This window comes from Podarcis melisellensis, assembly GCF_964234715.1.
Source record: "Podarcis melisellensis genome assembly, chromosome: 2".
NCBI classification, from domain to species: domain Eukaryota; kingdom Metazoa; phylum Chordata; class Lepidosauria; order Squamata; family Lacertidae; genus Podarcis; species Podarcis melisellensis.
This window is the reverse complement of record NC_138529.1, coordinates 13,070,363-13,091,985: the sequence shown is the minus strand read 5'-3', so window position 1 is coordinate 13,091,985 and position 21,623 is coordinate 13,070,363. Positions and strand designations below refer to the sequence as shown.

Here is a 21,623-nt window from a genome sequence, read left to right as displayed (position 1 = left end):
ATGTGACTCTCTGGTTTCACCCATGAATAGACTTTTCTTCCTCCCTCTTTGACAATTTCCGGTCTCTCCAGGGGAGGCAAGGACTGTGGAGGGTACATCTTTGGGTGGTAGGGGGCCTGGGGGGGGCGGGTGGCGCGGGAAGGGAATATAATTGAAGGGAGTGTTCTGTGCGGGGTATACTTTGTAAATTAGATTTCTAGTGGAATCCAATTTGGAGCAGACAGCGCCGGGTTGACAGCTACTAACTCGATTACCTGCACCTTCTAATGTTCATTCTGTGGGAATTGCCAGCCAGCTCAGCTTGCAAGGCGGATGGGTTTGATTTAGCAATGGCTTCAGTGGGGCATTTGCAGATTTGGGGAGGGGGGAACAAGCCCTGCGGTGAAGTGAAGCCATTGCGTTTCCCTCAGCCTCAACTGAGATGCTCAAGGCAATCGAAAGACGCATGGGCAGCACCGCTTACGAAGCCGCACCACTTCTCAGAATGCATAGCTGCCATGTCATGCTTCTTCTGTCAGGGCTGGGCCCAATTCTGCCTGATTTGGGGTTTTAAGCATGTCCGCCCCACTGGTCTTCAAGCTCAGGAGCCTGGACAGCTCAGTTTTTGTTTTTTGTTTTGCTTTCCAACAGTTTTATTTTACAGTGGTACCTCAGGTTAAGTACTTAATTCGTTCCAGAGGTCTGTACTTAACCTGAAACTGTTCTTAACTTGAAGCACCACTCCTCCTGCTGCCGCCGCGCCGCCAGAGCACGATTTCTGTTCTCATCCTGAAGCAAAGTTCTTAACCTGAAGCACTATTTCTGGGTTAGTGGAGTCTGTAACCTGAAGCGTATGTAACCTGAAGCGTATGTAACCCAGGGTACCACTGTATAACAAATTTCACATCATGCTTCTTCACCATGCTTTAGAAATTCTTGGATATTATACCATCGTTCTTTGCAAGGCGCAGGATTGAGTCCTCAGATTCCCCCATTCTGCGAATTGCTCCACAAATTGCCTACGTTTTGAATTGGCCATTGACTCTGCCTGTGACTTTATCAGCCTCAGAAATATTCATCTGGATGCAGGCACGGTCTTTAGCACCAATTATCCGGTTGCTAGCAGAGCATTTACGAGGAACGTAGAGATCCACAAATTCCCCAATTCCCCAGCGTCGTTCTGCATTGTGTTTTTCTAGGGTTTTGCCACAAGTGACGTGCAACCAGAAATCGCTCCTCACACGCCACGAGCCCAGGCCGGAAACTCTGGACAGCTCAGTTAGTTAGAGTGTGGTCTGATAAAGCCACTTCCACACTAAGAAGGAGGTGGGGTTGCGGGCTTCACGGTCCCTCCACACACGCAACGGCCCCACACGATTGGGGGGATTCCAGGCCGTGTCACCCCCTAGCCGGCCAATCGGCTGGCTCAGGGCGGGGCCTGCCCTATAAAGGCAGGACGCGGCTGGGGATCTCCCTCTCTGCTGCCCACCCTATAAGGTTTTCTTTTTGACCTTGCTATGGACCTTGGTTGGTCGCCATTGAGGGGCCTGGTAGGAATTTTTCCACTTGGCAAATTGGCACCAGCCACTTGCTTTTCGCCTACCTCATAGCAAATCATCACAACTTCCTGGGTATTGGCGGTTAGGCATTGGTTTAGTTCTGTAGATGGACGAGGGGGCGTAGCGCCATCACCTGCCCCGCATATTGAAGGGTAGTCCGATAAAGGATTCCGGGGGGCGTGGCCCTGTCCAAAGTCTAGGGAGGTTAGGGCCTAAGGTGCACACCCTATTGGTGACCCCGGGGGAGTTCCTGGTTGATGTGCATCAGTAGGACTCCCCCTACTGGTGGTAAACCCTTCCTGGACTTCAAGCAGACAGGCTGGAGTCGGTTAGGACCAATGCCTAAGCCAATACTGCTCATCACCTGTAACCAATAAAGTTGTGGCCTTTTTTAGCCCATTAACCTTAATAATTGTGTCATGTGTCATTATTTCCACCTTGGGGGGGGGGTCAGGAACTCGCCATGCAACATCAAGGTTGCAGGTTCAATCTTCCTGCATTGCAGGGGTTTGGAATAGATGATCCTTAGGCTCCCTTCCAAGTCTAGAATTCTATTATTCTTGGGACAGTGAAGGCACCATCTCTCAAAGAATTGCTTAGGGCAGGAATGGGGAACCTCAGGCTGTGATTCCTGCATTGCAGGGGGTTGGACTAGATGGACTTTGGGGTCCCTTCCAGCTCTACAGCTCAATGACTGAAGAGACTCTTTGATTGTTCCCATTCCATGAAAGATTCCAAAGAGACAGAATTAGAACAAGGACCATGAATGAAAACTGGCTTACTGTTCTGATGTAAACTGCATTTACTTGGAAGAAAGTTCTGTTGAAACCAGTGAGACCATGGAATATGTTCAGGACCGAGATATCTGTGCAGTGGAAGTTGGTGGTTAGAGATTTTGGGGTTGTATTTCTAAGCTCTGAGAAAGGAACTAAGTATAATGGTTTAGAACAGGATGGCGTAAAGCCCTGGAAGGGAAGCGGGATTTAGATATTTAGAATGAGAGTTGGGAAGATTCCTGGGCTTTATCCCCAGCTTTGCCACTGGGCTTGGCAACCCTGTTTTTTGGATGCTTTCCTAGAGGTTTCGTGTCATGAAGAAATGTCTTTCAGAGACTAAGAGACCCAGAGACGAATTTGCTGCGGAGTAGCAATCAGATTTTTTTTGCTGATAACAAAAGTCGATCTCATTCTCCGTTTGTATTCATCCTGAGAATTCCCTCTACTGGTTTTAATTCTTCTAAGTAGCAATAGGGCCCTGTAAATGAATCTTTAATTCTTGGAGGCTCCAGAATAATCCTGCAGGGCTCACAGGCAACCTGAGCTGCCATTAGCAATGCATGCTTAAAACATTCCTGCACAAGTTTGTGACCCACTGAGCTGAACACAGCCTACCAATCTTGGAAAAACCTGAATCTTGAATTTTCAGTACCCCATTTTTCTATTTTGCAAAGTGTATGTTCCTGTAAAAGGGACGCGGGTGACACTGTGGGTTAAAACACAGAGCCTAGGGCTTGCCGATCAGAAGGTCGGCGGTTCGAATCCCCGCAATGGGGTGAACTCCCGTTGCTCGGTCCCTGCTCCTGCCAACCTAGCAGTTCGAAAGCACATCAAAGTGCAAGTAGATAAATAGGTACTGCTCCGGCACGAAGGTAAATGGCATTTCTGTGCGCTGCTCTGGTTCACCAGAAGTGGCTTAGTCATGCTGGCCACACGACCTGGAAGCTGTACGCTGGCTCACTCGGCCAATAAAGTGAGATGAGTGCCACAACCCAAGAGTTGGTCACGACTGGACCTAATGGTCCCTTTACCTTTACGTTCCTGTAAATCAGGGTCATTTAGGGTTACAATGGTGCCCCAAAAGCTTCTCAGCTGCCCATCACTGCCCCCTTCGTCATCTGGTGGCTGGGGTGGTTATTTTATTTTTTTCTCCCTTGAAAAGTACATAGAGCGGGAGGAGGAAGTTGAAAGAGTGGTACAGTTTCGCACTTCTTTTTTCAACTCTATGCGCTTTTCAAGGTTCATGTTAATTCCACTGGATGTGACTTCAGTGCAGATCCCTTGGGAAAGCATGAACAGACATGCACTTTCTCTCTTTCTGTCTCTCCTCTGGGGGTCTGAAGGGGAAAGAAAAGAGACCAGCGGGTAGGTGACTCCCAAAAGCCAACACATTCATCAATGAATTAGTTAAAGGTAGAGGGACCCCTGACCATTAGGTCCAGTAGTGACCGACTCTGAGGTTGCGGCGCTCATCTCTCTTTATTGGCCAAGGGAGCCAGCGTACAGCTTCCGGGTCATGTGGCCAGCATGACAAAGCCGCTTCTGGCAAACCAGAGCAGCGCACGGAAACGCCGTTTACCCGCCGGAGCGGTACCTATTTACTGTATCTACTTGCACTTTGATGTGCTTTAGGTTGGCAGGAGCAGGGACCGAGCAATGGGAGCTCACCCCGTCGCGTGGATTTGAACTGCCGACCTTCTGATCGGCAAGTCCTAGGCTCTGTGGTTTAACCCACAGCGCCACCCGCGTCCCTGCATGAATTAGTTAGCTGTGTGCAAATATATATTATTTTGATGCACCTTTCCAGTTCCCTTTCTCCATATTTGTGTTAATTGGACACAATGCAGACAGCTAGAGCCGGATTATGAGGGCTTCAGTTTAAAGCAGCAGCTGAGTGAGATCAGCTTCAAATTCCAGCCTGAGAGCAGGGGCATACCAAGGGTTGGCCAGTTTGGCCTCCACTAACGGGGCATAAAAATTGTGCCTCTCTATTCTGGATTGGTAAGGCTAGGAGCCCATCCACTCCCTGGGCTGCATCTCCATAGACTTGATTGAATGTCAGGCCTAATGAGCAGAGTAGCTCCTTACTGGCAGTCTTCCTGCATGAAAATCAGATGCCGGGACTAAAATTCCCCACCTTCTCAGGGCTTTTTCCAAGCAATCAGAGACTGAGCCTTCATGCAGCCAAGCAGCTCTTTCGCCCTTTTCATGCCTCATCTGGTTCTGGGAAGTGGCAAGTGAGGAGGGAAGCTTGTCACAGGAGGGGGAGACACTCGTGACTCTTTACCAGCCTGGTCCATCTCTGCCTCTTGGCCTCTCTCCTCCCACCCTCCTGTTTCAGCTTCTGCCTCTGATGCTGTTCTCTGTCACAGACTCTCTCAGCTCACTAAGCCCTGTTACCTCTTCAGCTTCTGAAATTTGGGGCGTGGCTTCTGCTTTGTGTGTGTGTAGAGTCCTGGATTTCTGCCCTGAAGTCCTGCCCCCTGATGGCACCACTAAGGAAAGCTTGTCTGAGCAATGGGCATAAGCTAAGCAACAGAGGAAGAATGTGCCATTTCAGTGTCTCAAGCTGCATGGGAACAGGGCTGGTTTAAAAAACCAGTGCTGACAGGGGACATTTTACACTTTACACTGGCACCTTCTTTTCTACCTCCAGCCCCTCTCCCAGAGGAGGCGGCCAATGAAGTCCACGCACATCTGGGCATTGGCCCCCCATCAGCAGGAATGATGTCTGAGTCACGGCTTCGCATGTCGCTACACACCAGCAGCCGAGCGAAATAAAAGGGAGGCAGGAGAAAACTGGCAGAGGCTCTGTGAAGACACCCACAGTAGCAGATTGCGACGAATGCTTTTCCTTCTGCTTCTTAAACTGGGAAATTAAAAGCAGCTGAGGGGAAATCCAAATGTTATCTCAACCGCGTAGCTGCTGCCGATAATCACTTCCACCAAAAATCGTTTCCACGTGCTCAGGGCTCCACGTGGCTGTGGTAATGTATGGAGGATATCCTGTTTGCCAGCCCCTTCACACAAACCCCAAAAAGCTAACCCAAGTTGCTGGTAAATGGGTGCATCTTTCCCAGGAGGTGGGACTTTTACTTATTCTTGGACTCTTGCTGCATCTATGATAGCTTCACAAGTGTGAAAGGCACTTACTGTGTGGTACCCACACAACATTATTGAGAGATGCAACACACATCCATCTACATCAAGGGTGGGCAACCTCTCCAGTCCGAGGACCACATTCCCTTGCAGGCAACTTTCCAGGAGCCACTCACATGCCAGTGGTGTGCAAGGCCAGAAGTCATAGAAACTAACACATTATAGAAAGACAGATAGACAGACAGATAGATACAGTGGACGCTCGGGTTGCAAACATGATCCGTGCGGGATGCTCGTTCGCAACCTGCAGCATCCGCAACCTGCAGCGGCGCGTCTGCGCACGCACGGGTTGCGATTCGGCATTTCTGCGCATAAGCAAAGCGTGATTTAGTGCTTCTGCGCATGCGCGACAGCCAGAACCCGGAAGTAACCCATTCTGGTACTTCCGGGTTTTGGCGGTCCGTAACCCGAAAAAACGCAACTTGAAGCGTCTGTAACCCAAGGTATGACTGTATATAGATATATATTAAAGTTTTCATAAGTTTACAAACAGACACACTACGTATAAACACATACATCCAGTGCTTTTTTTCTTTTAAAAAAATGTTTAGGGGCACTCTCTAAACATTGAAATACTGTCACTCAATGAGGCCAAACTTAGATTTAAAAAATGTTAAAGGGTATGCGTCCCCCTGCGTCCCCCAGAAAAAAGCACTGTACACATCCAATACAAATACATATTTGACTTCCCTCCCCTCTTTTGTGGTTTCTTTCTTAATTTCAGTTTTTTACACTGCATCTTCTACTTTATTCCATTTTCAAGTTAATCTTCTGTTTCTCTCCATTATATTTTTAACCGTTTGTTTTAAGTTAATCCTACTAATGAATTAGTTAATCCTACTAAGTTAATCCCACTAATGAATTAGCAGGTGGCGCTGTGGGTTAAACCACAGAGCCTAGGACTTGCCAGTCAGAAGGTCGGCGGTTCGAATCCCCGCAACAGGGTGAGCTCCCATTGCTCGATCCCAGCTCCTGCCAACCTAGCAGTTCGAAAGCACGTAAAAGTGCAAGTAGATAAATAGGTATCGCTCCGGCGGGAAGGTAAACGGCGTTTCCATGCGCTGCTCTGGTTTGCCAGAAGCAGCTCAGTCATGCTGGCCATATGACCCGGAAGCTGTATGCCGGCTCCCTCGGCCAATAAAATGAGATGAGCGCCACAACCCCAGAGTCAGCCACGACTGGATCTAATGGTCAGGGGTCCCTTTACCTTTACCTAGGAAACCTAAGGAAGCATCAATTGTTGGTGCAGAATCTGCAGCTGAATCTTTCGCCCAGCGACTTTGAGAAATGCACAACTGTCAGCCCAGTCCCTGGTCAAAGTCTGATGGCTTAGGGACCCTTCTTAACCTTCAAGAGTTGTGATTAATGAACACGGGAGAGCAGATTTCCAAACAAGGATGACATTGGTGTACGTAGCCCTGCCAAGCAAGTGCATCACTCAGATATCTTAGCTCTTCTCCCCACAGATGATGCAGGTTTTAAGTTGCAGACAGACAACACCTTCTCCAAACAGTTGGATGGGGGTCCATAGTGGGCATTGCTGCTTATGTACACTGGTCTTGATGTTTTCTCTGGCCAACAGGTTTTTCAGGCTTTTGTGGTGCTTTAAAAACTTGGAAAACCTGTTTGACCAGAAGTGACAGTAGGGCAAAAGACACGGGCATCTACAAGAATGGGGAACCTGAAGCCCTCCAGCTCTGGTTGGACTCCAATTCCCATCAGCCCCAGCCAGCAAGGGATGATGAGAACTGTAGTCCAGCAAACATCTGGAACACCACAAATTCCTTGCACCTGATATTTAGGTAAAGGTGAAGGGACCCCTGACCATTAGGTCCAGTCGTGGCCAACTCTGGGGTTGCGGCGCTCGTCTCGCTTTATTGGCCGAGGGAGCCGCGTACAGCTTCTGGGTCATGTGGCCAACATGACAAAGCTGCTTCTGGCAAAGCAGAGCAGCGCACGGAAACGCCGTTTACCTTCCCGCCGGGGCAGTACCTATTTATCTACTTGCACTTTGACATGCTTTCAAACTGCTAGGTTGGCAGAAGCAGGGACTAAACAACGGGAGCTCACCCCGTCATGGGGATTCGAACCGCCGACCTTCTGATCGGCAAGTCCTAGGCTCTGTGGTTTAACCCACAGCGCCACCCACGTCCCTTATGCCCCTGATATTTACTTTTATTTTTTTAAAAAATTGTATGCCACTTGATTGTAGCAACACCTCTGAGTGGTTTGCAAGAAATATTAAAATTATAAATGAGGAACAATCACATGCCATGCCTCTTTTAAAAGCTGTTGCATGTCTGCAGCCTTACACTGTTGAAGCAATCCTAGAAATCATAGGAAGCCTATGATGGAGTTATTCCTCTCTCTCTCTCTCTCTCTCTCTCTCTCTCTCTCTCTCTCTCTGTGTGTGTGTGTGTGTGTAGGAGGGGCTCCCTCCAACCATCTTACCCCCAGGGGCTAAAGATCTGAGGGAACTCCTCGCCCAAACAGGCGCTTCTCCTTCAAAGAGGAAGCAAAATAAACTGTAGAATGAGTTCCATGTGCAGAGGTTGCTGTGTGTGTATGTGTGTGTTTAGGGGAAGGGGTTGGGGGTGGGGAGTAAGAAAGGCTCCTGGGATGAGTAGAGGGGAGCGTGGAAGCCACAAGGCACCGGGCAGGATGGGTCCCACCCAAGAATCAGGGAAAGAGAATATGGCAAAGAGAAGCAAATAATTAGGGGGAGGCGGGGAACAGAGCGTTGCCCCCCGAAGTGTGTGTCTTTGCATGAGAGCACACACAAAGAAAATCTGCTATGGAGATATGGGAGCCGATAAACTGGTTTCATTCTGATAATAAAAGTTGGTTGCAGATTGATTCTGCATTCCCCTGCAGTGTGTCCATTTGAAAACAGATGCAGATGATGCCAGCAAGGGGTGTGTGTGTGTGTGTTTTATGTACTGAGTTGAATAGGATCCAAAATGCAGCAGTCTGATTGGCCCTAGAACAATAGGATTCAGAATGCAGCAGTCTGGTTGGTCCTAGAACAATAGGATTCAGAATGCAGCAGTCCGATTGGTCCACAGGAGCCACCCAATCCAGCTCCAGGTGGAAGTGAATCCGCAACCTGATTGGCCTACAGGAGAATGCCGGAATTAGCCAATCACGTGGGGCCCATTATGTAAATAATGTATATAAAGCAGACATCCTGGGGGGACCTCCATTTCCCCTCACCACTATGAGCTGAATAAAGAGCATGAAATCCGCTCTCGACTCCGAGTATATTTTAGTGTGTGTGTCCATTCCTGCCCAGTGATGTTGTCCAAGGTCACAGTCTCTCCCCCCCCCCCCCTTTCTTCTTCATTCATCCAGGGCAAATAAAGGGAGCAAAACTGTGGATACCTTAACAAATCAGAAGCTTTTCAAACTTTTTCAGTCCACTGTCCCTCAGACCTTGTGGGGGTCCAGACTATATTTTTTTGGGGGGGGGGGGAAGAATGAATTCCTATGCCCCACAAATAACCCAGAGATACATTTTAAATAAAAGGACACATTCTACTCATGTAAAAACACACAGTCCGCGGGCTGGATTTAGAAGGTGATTGGGCCGCATCCGGCCCCTGGGCCTTAGTTTGCTGACCCATGGTGTATCCAGTAACCCCACCCTGCCCCTTGTGGACAGCAGGATCTAGAATCAATCTAGATTGAAAGCAGCACATTGAGGATGAGCAGCAACAATTCTGTATGGGGGGGGGAACACCCTATATTTTTGTGTTACAAACTGGTTACGTGTATACACAGCTCAAGCCAAGGATGTCGCATCGAACATTAGGATAGCGCCTCTGTTTCCTACAACTGGAAACCATTTCCCCCTATTCTTTATGCGGAAACTTTTTATTTTTTGACTGGGTGGGGGAAAGGTGATTAAAATCTGGTGGGTGGGCCATCAGAGGCCAGATAAAAAATACCTCCGGGGCTGCTGCTTGAGTGACTCTAAAAGGCATGGAGCTATTATGGACTGCCAGCCTCTGAGTCAACAGGGAATTTCCTCCCAATTCTAAGAAGAGATTCAGAGGTGGGATTTCCCCCCCCCCCCCGGACCACAGCAGGAGGGGTAATTCCTCCCCCTTCCATGCCTGCTCCGGCCCCACCAATTATTAATTCCCCCCTCCCACCCACGTGCATTTTTAGGGGGAAACAACTTGCACATTAAATACAAAGAAGTGTGTGACATGACGCCTAGTCCGGCCCTTAAGACTAAACATTTTGGGTTTGGGAGTTAATTATCCAGACTAAAAAGTCTTATCTGGATGTACAAATCACTCCTAGCCTAGTTCAGCCCTTAGACTAAAAGTTTTGGGTTTCGTAGTTAATTGTCCAGCCTGAAAAGCATCATATGGCCCTACAAATCTGCCCGATGTGAGATGCAGGCTGCCTCCATCTTGTTTAATCCCTGCATCTTTTTTTGCCTGCCTGTCCTCATGCACACCCCTTCGGCTCTCTTGCGTTCTCTCTCCCTCTTTCTCTGAAAAAGGCCAATCCCTGGCCGTCCAAGGAGCCTCCCTCAGCCCCGGATGTTTCCCTTGTGGTCAGAGGCCCTGAAATAAGCTCCTCTAATGGGTGTGTGGGCTGTGGCGGCCGCTCGCTCCACCCGAAGCCCCACTCGCCTTTGCCAGCTGCCACTGGGCTCCAGACAGCTCAGCAGCGGAGGGGATGGGGAAGGCCACAAGCATGTGGAAGCTACCTCCCATCGCTTTCTTCCCTGCTGGAGCAAGGACAGAAATACCGGGCGAGGGAGGGTGCCAGAGGCGTAGGAGAGGAAGGATAACTTCGGCCCGCAAAGGGCTTCCTGCAACGACACACACAAATGCACCGTGTGGGAGCTGACAGGATCCCTGAAGGAGTTTACGGAGGTTCACCTACAGCCCTGGGCCAGGGCTTAAGTTGTAAACAAAGAAGCGCACATTTGCCCTCTGACCCAGAGGACTAGATTGGTACAGCCCGTCAACTTGTGCACATGAACAGCACACACGCTCAAAGGCACTGGCTGCACAAAGCCGTTCTTTTTTTGTCCTCTCACAACCTAAACCGGGACGATTCTTTACCCGAGGGCCATATTGGCTTCCAGGGGCCACATGCCAGGCCTGGGCTGGGGGGGGTGGAATGGGTGTGGCAACTATATGCCCTCCAGCATTTCTCCGATGAAAATAGGGATGTCCCATTTCAAAAAAATAAGAAGAAGAATTTTATTATTTATACCTGGGTTCTCCCAGCCACTCTGGGCAGCTTCCAACATACATTAAAAGAGAATAAAACATTAAACTTTTTTTTAAACAACTTCCCTATTCAGGGCTACCTTCCGATGTCTTCTAAAGGTTGCATAGTTACTTCTCTCCTTGGCTCGGGGGTCGCATAATTCCATACCGTCCAACATTTCTCTGATGAAAATAGGGACGTCCTAAGGAAAAGCGGGACATTCCAGGATCAAATCAGAAACTGGGACGTCTGTAATCCTGGGACTGCCCCTGGAAAATAGGGGCACTTGGAGTGTCTGTAACCAATGCGGCTTTTCCCATTTGGGGAAGAAATGGAGACAGTGAGAGATTTTACTTTCTTGGGCTCCATGATCACTGCAGATGGTGTCAGCAGCCACGAAATTAAAAGACGCCTGCTTCTTGGGAGAAAAGCAATGACAAACCTGGACAGCATCTTAAAAAGCAGAGACATCACCTTGCCAACAAAGGTCCGTATAGTTAAAGCTATGGTTTTCCCAGTAGTGATGTATGGAAGTGAGAGCTGGACCAGAAAGAAGGCTGATCGCCAAAGAATTGATGCTTTTGAATTCTGGTGCTGGAGGAGACTCATGAGAGTCCCATGGACTGCAAGAAGATCAAACCTCTCCATTCTGAAGGAAATCAGCCCTTAGTGCTCACTGGAAGAACAGATCCTGAAGCTGAGGCTCCAATACTTTGGCCACCTCATGAGAAGAGAAGACTCCCTGGAAAAGACCCTGGTGTTGGGAAAGATGGAGGGCACAAGGAGAAGGGGACGACAGAGGACGAGATGGTTGGACAGTGTTCTTGAAGCTACCAGCATGAGTTTGACCAAACTGCGGGAGGCAGTGGAAGACAGGAGTGCCTGGCATGCTCTGGTCCATGGGGTCACAAAGAGCCGGACACCACTAAGCGACTAAACAATAACAACAACAGTAGGCTGGTTTCTTTGCACTCGCCACCACAGCCGTCTCTGTTCACCATCCAAGCAAGCAAGAAATATTATTAGAGTTCATTGATCCATTCCAGCCAGGTGAAAACACCCAAGGGTTGGTGGGCGGTGGTGGGACTGGGTAGGAATCTTGGGGGTCAGAGAGATAGGCCTGGGAGGCCACGTTCCCACCACTCAGTCTCTATGCCCTGCATCTTACTGGACCCCCAATTCCTTTATCTGCTTTTGGGAGCATTTGAACCTTTCAAAGGCAGTTTGATGGGAGATGACAAGACCACCCGGTACTGCACTGCAGCGATTCCACCTGAGCAAGTTGCAAGTGCTCCAATTCTATGATTCAGTGATACTGAGATCATGATGATGCACATTGCAATGTATAGTCCCTTGCAGGTTTATTTAGTAATAATATTTTTTTCCCGTAGAGAAAGTTACATTTGTTACTCGACGATTATATTCCAGTTCAACAAAACTAGTGACTTCCCACTTACCCAATACTGATGTTTATAACTCAAATTCTGTACAATTGCGTCGTATCTAATTTCATCCTCTGTCATATATTCTGCTGCTTTCTTGCGCTTCAAACCCTGATGTGGTCTTCACATATGGAAAATAACATTTTAGATAGACTAGAAAGGGTTTCCAGTCTCCTTTAAAAGTTTCCACATTTTATCAGTGCTGTCAATTTTGCCATCTCTGCCATCTCTGCATATTCCAAGATTTTCACCAACCATTCTTCCTTCCATTTCTGTGCATAAATAATCCTCACCACTATAGTCACATACATAAATACCGGCATTAAGGCTTCCTTTGGGGTTTTGCTAGTATCCCCAGCAGGAAAGATGCTGGCGTCTTGGGGAAAGTCACTTAATTTCCCCCCTTTATTTCATTCTTTACCATGTCCCCAAAGGCCTTTGCCTTTTTCATGGTTCGACTATGGCTGACGCACAAAACCAGTGTGCGCTTGTCAAGTCATACGGGTGGACACACAGCCTAAATTGTGGCTGTGTGTCCTCTGGCTCAGGAGGCAGAATAGGCAGCCCCAAAGTCAACCCGGAGGGTAGGGGCAAAGCCATAAAGTCGGACTTCGGGGGCCTAGGGCCAGGGGGGGGGGACTGACCACCAGACCACACTGAGTCTTTTTGTTTGCTTTTTACTAATGTATCCTTTTTTGCCTCTCCCATGGCAAATCCGCAGATGGTTTGGCCAGAGCTGGCTCGGATCTTTCTCCAAAACCTCTGGCTCAACTCCCTCTTTAATTAACAAGCAGAGCCCTGTTGCTTTTTTAAAAAGCGTTCCTTTTTTTTACATGCCTCCTATTCTCCCATGTAACCTCTGGAAATAAAAGTAGAAACGTGGGCAACTGATAGGCCTTGAACAGCTCTCCCTCTCTCGGGAGCTGACCGCCCTAGCGCCATGGGTGTTTTGGAGGCCGGCTCCAGAACCCAGGCTAGCCTAGCAGACACTGGGAGTCTTATGTTCTCCCCCTCCCTGTTCTGAACCAGCGCTTCATTGGGCTGCAGCATCTCATGTGCTCAGGAAGAATGCCGAGTCAGGCACAAACCATTGCACACTCCGAAAAACAGCCTCAGCGTCCGCCAACGCCCAGGACAGATTCACCAACTCCCTGTGCTTTGCAGAGAGGTGCGTTTTCATAGGCTGCCACACTTGTCCGTCAGTCGGTTGGATGCAGCCTCTGAAGTTCTGGAAGCTGGGCTTTGGAACTTTGTGGTTTGCTCCCCTTCCCTGATTCCCTCTGACCTACTGTCTAATTAGCACCAAGGCCTGGGGCTAAAAATACCTTTGAGCGCAGGGCTGGGCAAGCTCCTCTCTGTTCCTTTCTTGTTTTGCAGGCTGTGTGGTCACCACGGGGAGTGGGCGAGACCCACCCAGCCCTCCCCGTGCCAACCTGGCAGATTGCAAACGTTGGCCACAAAGCCATGCACCACTGAAGTTATTTCTGTCCCTTTGCATTGGCTCTCGCTGTCCTCCAGCCTGGGGTGTTTGCAGGGTCCCATCCCTGGTTCAGAAGGCACATGGACAGAGGCTGCAGTGCTCTTGGTGCGCCTTACGAAGCAGCTCTGACCGGAAGGGCGTTCCCACGTTGCGTTCAGTAAGCGTACAAATTGTGCACACAGATACTTGAGCTGCACACTTGTGCAGTTGTTCGCAGGTCAGGTTTAAGGAGTGTGCAGTCTGTGTGGCTGTGTACACAGTAGCTGAGCTGTGCAAAGGAAGAACGTCAGTGTGTGTGGTGACAGCTTGCACATGTATTCAGTATAACATGTGAACAAGCTTACAGGAGCAGTATCAATCGATGGATAACATTTGGTTCTCACTGTTTCACAGGACTCTCAAAAGCAGCTGGACAACATCATGAAAAACACACACACACACACACACACACACACACACGAAGAACATCAGAATAAGTGTCTCTGCTTCCTTTCAGAAAAGGATGAGCGCTCTTTATTAGAAAACAACAAGAAGAGACCGTGTCTCATTTTCTCCCCGCACACTCCAAACATGGTCTTGAGACATCAAGGGAATCCATCACCCCATTGCTGCATGCACCATGGGGGGGAAATGGGAAATTCTTCCTGCTGCTGACAGTGGAATAAATACTGGCCCATTCTGGTACTAGTGGCCTCAGATGTTCCATATAGAAAGGAATTCAGAATCCACCCGCCCCAGATAGAAAAGAATTAAGAGGTTGCGCTTCAGACTACCCATTCTTCAACCAAAAGCTGGCAACCATAGAGAATCCCTTCCCTGGGATTGATGGATGAATGGATAATTGCCCACAGCCTTAAAGCAGAGAACAGCAGCGTATCTGCCGATCCCCTGGAAATAAGAGATAACCATCCTATCAATTCAGAACAAGGAAGAGTCTGGCTGTCCTGCCATTAATTTTCGCTGGCTGGCATCTGTCTGTCTCAGGAGGCAATGGAGGAGTCAAACTGCTGGAAGGTTACAGCGCCTGCCGTAAGGTTGGAAGGTTACAGAGGCTGAAGAGACTGATATGGGAGAGACATGTTTTGTTGCAGCTGGGGCAAAGGAAGGCGCTGGGTTGTGCTGCCGCAGGTGCACCATGGTGTTTCTTCTCTCTGGTCATTCTGCCTCTGGTCACAGCTCTGGGTGCACGGCCTGTCTGTCTCCAGTCACTGTGGTCATCTGCAAGGGATTCCCATACAGCGGGGTTCATGTTGCCAGCCTTCATGTCACATTTGCAGATATCTTTGTAGTGCATAGTTGGTCTGCCAACGGGCCTGGTATCTGAATCCAGCTCCCTGTAGAGAACGTCCTTGGGGATCCTGCCATCTTCCATTCTGCGTACATGACACCCAGCTCTATCTCTTTTTTAAATCAGAATCAGTGAAGGCGGTGAAGGTCTTGTGTGAGTGCCTGGAGGCGGTTGGAGGGTGGATGGCGGCTAACAGATTGAGGTTGAATCCTGACAAGACAGAAGTACTATTTTGGGGGGACAAAGGGAGGGCGGGTGTGGGGGTTCCCTAGTCCTGAATGGGGTAACTGTGCCCCTGAAGGACCAGGTGCGCAGCCTGGGAGTCATTTTGGACTCACAGCGCTCCATGGAGGTGCAGGTTAATTCTGTGTCCAGGGTGGCTGTTTACCAGCTCCACCTGGTACACAGGCTGAGACCCTACCTGCCCGCGGACTGTCTTGCCAGAGTGGTGCATGTGCTAGTTAGCTCCCACTTGGACTACTGCAATGCGCTCTATGTGGGGCTACATTTGAAGGTGACCCATAAACTGCAATTAATCCAGAATGTGGCAGCTAGACTGGTGACTGGGAGCGGCCGCAGGGACCATATAACACTGGTTCTGAGAGATCTGCATTGGCTCCCGGTACATTTCTGAGCACAATTCAAAGTGTGGGTGCTGCCCTTTAAAGCCCTAAATGGCCTCGGTCCTGGATACCTGAAGGAGCGTCCCCACCCCCGTCGTTCATCCCAGACACTGAGATCCAGCACCAAGGGCCTTCTGGCGGTTCCCTCATTGCGAGAAGTGAGGTTACAGGGAACCAGACAGAGGGCCTTTTCGGTAGTGGCGTCTGCCCTGTGGAACATTTCTTCAGATGTGAAGGAAATAAGCAGCTATCTTATCTTTAAAAGACATCTTTTAAAGGCAGCCCTGATTAGGGAAGATTTTAATATTTAATGCTGTATTGAAGCGCTGGTTCAGAACAGGGAGGGGGACCCTTTTAATTTTCAGTGCAGGGAAACTGGCAAGAGGGATGTGTTGAAGTGGGTGTGTTTATTGTGCAGACATGGGGGTGGGTGGGGAGGGGAGGCAGGGGGTATGTTTCTTTTTTTAGTGGAGAAGCCAGGGCAGTCCCTTTTCTGTGTTGGTCCTGCCATCGCTCTGTGGCCTAGGCTTGGTTTAGATGAATCATCATTTTGAGTGAACACACAAACCATAATTAGCTTTGGAATATAAATATGGAAAGTTCGGCGAATGTTACTGACCAATATAGCTCCCCAGCTCATTATCTGCACCCGGGCTGCTCCACACAGCTATTTTCTGAACAAAGGGCTTCGCTTCACTTTCCAGTTATTTAAATAAAGCTCAGGGAGATTTATGAGACTTAGAAGCTGGGAGAGGGATGGCAGCGCAGGAGGAGATGCTTGGCTGTTCAGCGTAGCCGCTGTGGAGACAGAATCTCTCCCTCTGAGGAGAAGTCAGAAGCAGAGCTCATCCTGGCTCCTCAGTCTTGGACGGAGGGAGGAATAGCTGGGGCAGGAGAATAGCTGAGGATTTACCTCAGCAAACACACTGCAGGCTGCTTTGGGGGCCAAGGTGAGCTAAAGTGACTCGGGTCACACCCAAATCGTACATTTAAAGCACTCTTAAAACTTTATTTCATTTTGGGATAACAATGATACAGATTCCTTCAAGTACCAGACTGATATATTTGCTTTGGGTGCTTGTAAATTTCCCTTTTCAGATACAGTAGAGAAGGGGGGGGGCGTTGTTAAGAGTGCTGAGAATTATAGTTCTGTGCAGGGTAAACTAAACTAGAGCTTCCAAGATTCTTTGGGGGGACGTCATGACTGTTAAGGTGGTAAGAGCGCTATAAATGTATGGTGTGGCTGTGACCTCAGACTGTCATTCCCCTGGCGGAAATTCAACTCACCTTGAATGGCACCACCTCTCTCATTCTCTGCCTGTTCTTCCTGAAAACATACAAACTCAAGGATCCATCTTGCCTAAAATCCTGTTTCCAAATGTCTCTGGGAATCCAGAAGGCAACAACCCCCCCTCCCCAAACTGCAACTGTTATTCAGATGTACACTCAGAGCTGTCTTTCCCATAGGGCTTAGTGGCTCGTTGCGCCAGGGCGCCGTCCTCTCAGGGGTACCCCAGCGAGTGGGGGAGCTGCGCGGCTTTGCCAGTGGCCTCCCCTTTCCCTGCACACCGCCAGCTGCACCCCGCCAACTATCTTTCCTTCCTACCCTCCTCGGCCCGCCCCACTCTGCAGGCAGGCGCATTGGCGCTGCTCCCACAAGTGCTCTGTGGCAGTGGCACGGCAGCAGCGGCCGAGGAGCCGCTCCTCGACTCTGAGGCGGTGGCCGTCTCCTCCTCCTCCACCACCTCCTGTCCCTCGGCCATGGGAATCCCCTTAGCCGCCTCCCGCGAGCTGCTGTCGCCGCCGCCTGAGGAAGCGGCAGGAGCAGCGGTGGCGGGAGTGTGGTGTAGTGGTTAAGAGCAGTAGACTCGTAATCTGGGGAACCGGATTCGCGTCTCCGCTCCTCCACATGCAGCTGCTGGGTGACCTTGGGCCAGTCACACTTCTCTGAAATCTCTCAGCCCCGCTCACCTCACAGAGTGTTTGTTGTGGGGGAGGAAGGGAAAGGAGATTGTTAGCCGCTTTGAGACTCCTTTGGGTAGTGATAAAGCGGGATACCAAATCCAAACTCTTCTCTTCTTCTCCGTGTCACCGGTTCCTGCCCCACCACCACTCCCTAGGACACAGGCAGTGGCGTGGCAACCGCCTACTGCTCTTCGGGCCGCTGGGCAGCAGCAAGAACGCCGGCAGCGGGCTGTCATCAGGCAGCAGAGGAGGAAGAGGCGCCCCGCAGGCAAGCATGGGGTTCCGGCGGTCTGGCCAGCCACGCCGCATCCACCACATCGGCGCTGTCTTCTATGGGCAGCGACTCCCGGGGCTATGAGGTGGTCTGCAAGTTGGGCCCCGAGTTCTAAATTCTGGGAAAGGGAGGGGGCGCCGGGGGGGCTCTTTGCACCAGGGTGCCGGATATGCTTAAGACGGCCCTGTGTACACTGCCTCTGAATATGGAGGCTCAATGAAACCATAATGCTCTTAGCATGAGACTTGATTCCTGTGTTGCAGGGGATTAGACTAGATGATCCGCATGGTCCCTTCCAACTCTACAGTTCTTTGATTCCCGCCATGCTAGCTTCATTGGGCGAATGACAGCCTAGTATTATGAGAGAGGGAGGCACATTTCTATATATACCCTTTCTCCACACCCTTTATAATTTTTTGTACGTCTATCCTCCTATTGAAACATATTTTTCTCCAAACGAAAAAAGTAAACCAAACTCTTTTTCCTCCTGGAGAACATGCTATAACCCACTTCTTTATTTAGCTAGATTTCTTACCTGCCTTTCACCAAAAGGTCCCAGGGAAACACAGCAACGCAAAACGCAATTTTTGGCATTTTGGCATATAAGCCAGTCTATAAATTATTGCCATTATTAAACAGATAAAATTAATGACAAAACTAGAGGCTGCTGCCCCTCCCCGCTCAGCTTGCCAACCCAAACACCCACCCTAGGTGCTGTGTGAAGAAATACGGTACTTATTTTCCTTCGGCCTTTTTACCTGCCCTGAAATCATCTGTCTCAGCAACAGAACCTTCTACAGAGAGTTTTGCCAGGGGGGAAGGTAGCTGCTGCCCTCAAGTTCACAATCTAAAAACAGCACAAAAGGAAAATGATTAGGGAGGGAGGAGGAGACGAGCAAACTCAGGTTCAAGGTCTTAGTTACACGTTGTCCTAATGATAAGCCAGAATGGAAACATTTCAAGGAGAAGAGCCATCAAGATCTGCTAACAGCCTGATATGCCATCTGCTGCCAGCTGACAAGATGATGGAGTCATTCAAAAGGGTTGCTCAGGAGAATTAGGATGAATGAGGGAAAGACACTGAGCTGAGTCACAGAATAATATCTGCCAATGTCAGGGGATGACTTGCATGAATTGGCTGTTGCTGATCCAATACGGCAGAAAAGACTTTCATAGCACCTGAGATGCAATGCATTTCAGTGGCGTCATTTCACACATTCAACTGCCAGTCACTGAGTACAGAAAAGTCAAATGATATATGTGTAAAAACATCCCCAAAACACTGGGCTCCAGAAAAGGCTGGCACACAGAAGCCTAATTTCCCTCCCAAAATTTCTTTCACAAACGATGCCCCTGAAAAGACACCTTAGAGCTGCTCTTTCTCCAGTGGGTTTGGCTCAACTGACAGACCCTCCAAGTGTCCCTGTTTTCCAGGGACAGTTCCAGATTAACAGAAGCCGTCCGGTTTCTGAGTTGATTCCAGAATGTCCCACTTTTCCTTAACGGTAAAGGGACCTCTGACCATTAGGTCCAGTCATGGCCGACTCTGGGGTTGTAGCGCTCATCTCACTTTATTGGCCGAGGGAGCCGGCATACAGCTTCTGGGTCATGTGGCCAGCATGACTAAGCCACGTCTGGCGAACCAGAGCAGCACATGGAAACGCCGTTTACCTTCCCGCCAGAGTGGTAACTATTTATCTACTTCCACTTTGACGTGTTTTCGAACTGCTAGGTGGGCAGGAGCAGGGACCGAGCAGCGGGAGCTCACCCTGTCACGGGGATTGGAACCACCGACCTTCTGATCAGCAAGTCCTAGGCTCTGTGGTTTAACCCACAGCGCCACCCGCATCTCTCACTTTTCCTTAGGTTGTTCCTATTTTCATTGGATAAATGTTGAAGGTTATGGACCGCTGAGTCCTCCAAAGGCAACCCTGTACAAGGAAGTTTTAAAAATGTTTAATGTGTGTGTTTTTTAATATGTTGGAAGCTGCCTAGAGTGGCTGGGTAATCCAGTCAGATGGTTTGGGTATAAATAGTATCATTATTATTATTATTATTATTATTATTATTATTATTATTATTATGGAATAGAATGTCCCTGTTTTCATCAGATAAATGTTGGAGGGTATGCACTCTATTCTGATCTCTCACAAACCAGCTACAGATTTTTAATGCGCTGCAATTGTTTTGTGCGTGCGACACACTTAGGACCATCGACTTTCCAAAGGTGCGAACACACAGGGGGAGCAGAAGTGAGATCATGTCAGTTAGAGCTGAGGCAATCTCTCTCTCTCTCTCTTCCTCCCCCCCCACCCAAAAAAGGCTTCCAAGCCACACTCATTCAGCCCCATCTCAGGGTTCACCGCATGCTGAGAATGGTTCCCTAATTGCAGGCTCCAAAGAGAGGCGGCCGGGCCAGGCTTCTGCAAGCCACATGAGAAGCGACACCGGGGTAAGCGGAGGCTCTCCGGGTCTGGCTCGCGGCCCCCACCCCACCCCCATCGCAGACGTCATGTGGCAGTGATTGAGCTGTGGTTGAGAGACCTCATCAAAGCCACGGTCCCCGTGCACAACAAGCTGCATACGCAGCAGAGGGGGTGGGAACTGGGGTGGGTGGGGGTAGAGAGAGAGAAAGATGACTACAACATCCAGGCAGCTCAGTTGAAAGGGTTAAAGGACCTACTGTCATCCACATTCTTAGGAACTGGGATTATCTGCCACTATCACTTTGTTATAAGGGGGGAAAAACTGCTCCTTTTCCCTTATGGGGAACCCAAAAGCCCGTATAGAATCCTTTAAGTGGATTCCCTATTGGTAAGTGAAAATAACAGAGTATATTGAGAAGCAAAGCGGCTAGTAAGCCTGATCTTTATTGTAACAGAAAGTAAAAAGGTAAAGGGACCCCTGACCATTAGGTCCAGTCGTGACCGACTCAGGGGTTGCGGCACTCATCTCGTTTTATTGGCCAAGGGAGCCGGCATACAGCTTCCGGGTCATGTGGCCAGCATGACTAAGCCGCTTCTGGCGAACCAGAGCAGCGCACGGAAACACTGTTTACCTTCCTGCCAGAGCGGTACCTATTTATCTACTTGCACTTTGACGTGCTTTCGAACTGCTAGGTTGGCAGGAGCAGGGACCGAGCAACAGGAGCTCACCCCGTCGCGGGGATTCGAACAACAGACCTTCTGATCGGCAAGTCCTAGGCTCTGTGGTTTAACCCACAACGCCACACGTGTCCAGTGCTGCAATTAATCCAGAATGCGGCAGCTAGACTGGTAGCGGCTGCCGAGACCACATAACACCGGTCCTAAGAGATCTGCATAGGCTCCCAGTACGTTTCCTGGGAGTCATTTTGGACTCACAGCTGTCCATGGAGGCGCAGGTTAATTCTGTGTCCAGGGTGGCTGTCTACCAGCTCTACCTGGTACTCAGGCTATGACCCTTCCTGCCCGCAGACTGTCTCGCCAGAGTGGTGCATGCTCTGGCTATCTCCCGCTTGGACTACTGCAATGTGCTCTACATGGGGCTATCTTTGAAGGTGACCTGGAAACTGCAATTAATCCAGAATGCGGCAGCTAAACTGGTGACTGGGAGTGGCCTCGGGACCACATAACACCTGTCCTGAGAGATCTGCATTGGCTCCCAGTACGTTTCCGAGCACAATTCAAAGTGTTTGTGCTGACCTTTAAAGCCCTAAACGGCCTCGGTCCTGTATACCTGAAGGAGCGTCTCCACCCCCATCGTTCATCCCAGATACTGAGATCCAGTGCCAAGGGCCTTCTGGCGGTTCCCTCATTGCGAGAAGTGAGGTTACAGGGAACCAGACACAGGGCCTTCTCAGTA

General features: G+C 49.6%; 1 protein-coding gene across 1 annotated transcript in view; it reads right to left on the bottom strand.

Moving 5' to 3' along the window:
- Positions 1 to 19,079, bottom strand: part of SP7 (Sp7 transcription factor) — a 75,270-nt gene extending 56,191 nt beyond the window's left edge. Inside the window, 1 exon segment of the mRNA XM_081898838.1 lies at positions 18,539 to 19,079. Coding sequence (XP_081754964.1) covers positions 18,539 to 18,553 — 15 coding nt within the window. The 5' untranslated portion in view covers positions 18,554 to 19,079.
- Between the last annotated feature and the right edge of the window lie 2,544 nt (positions 19,080 to 21,623).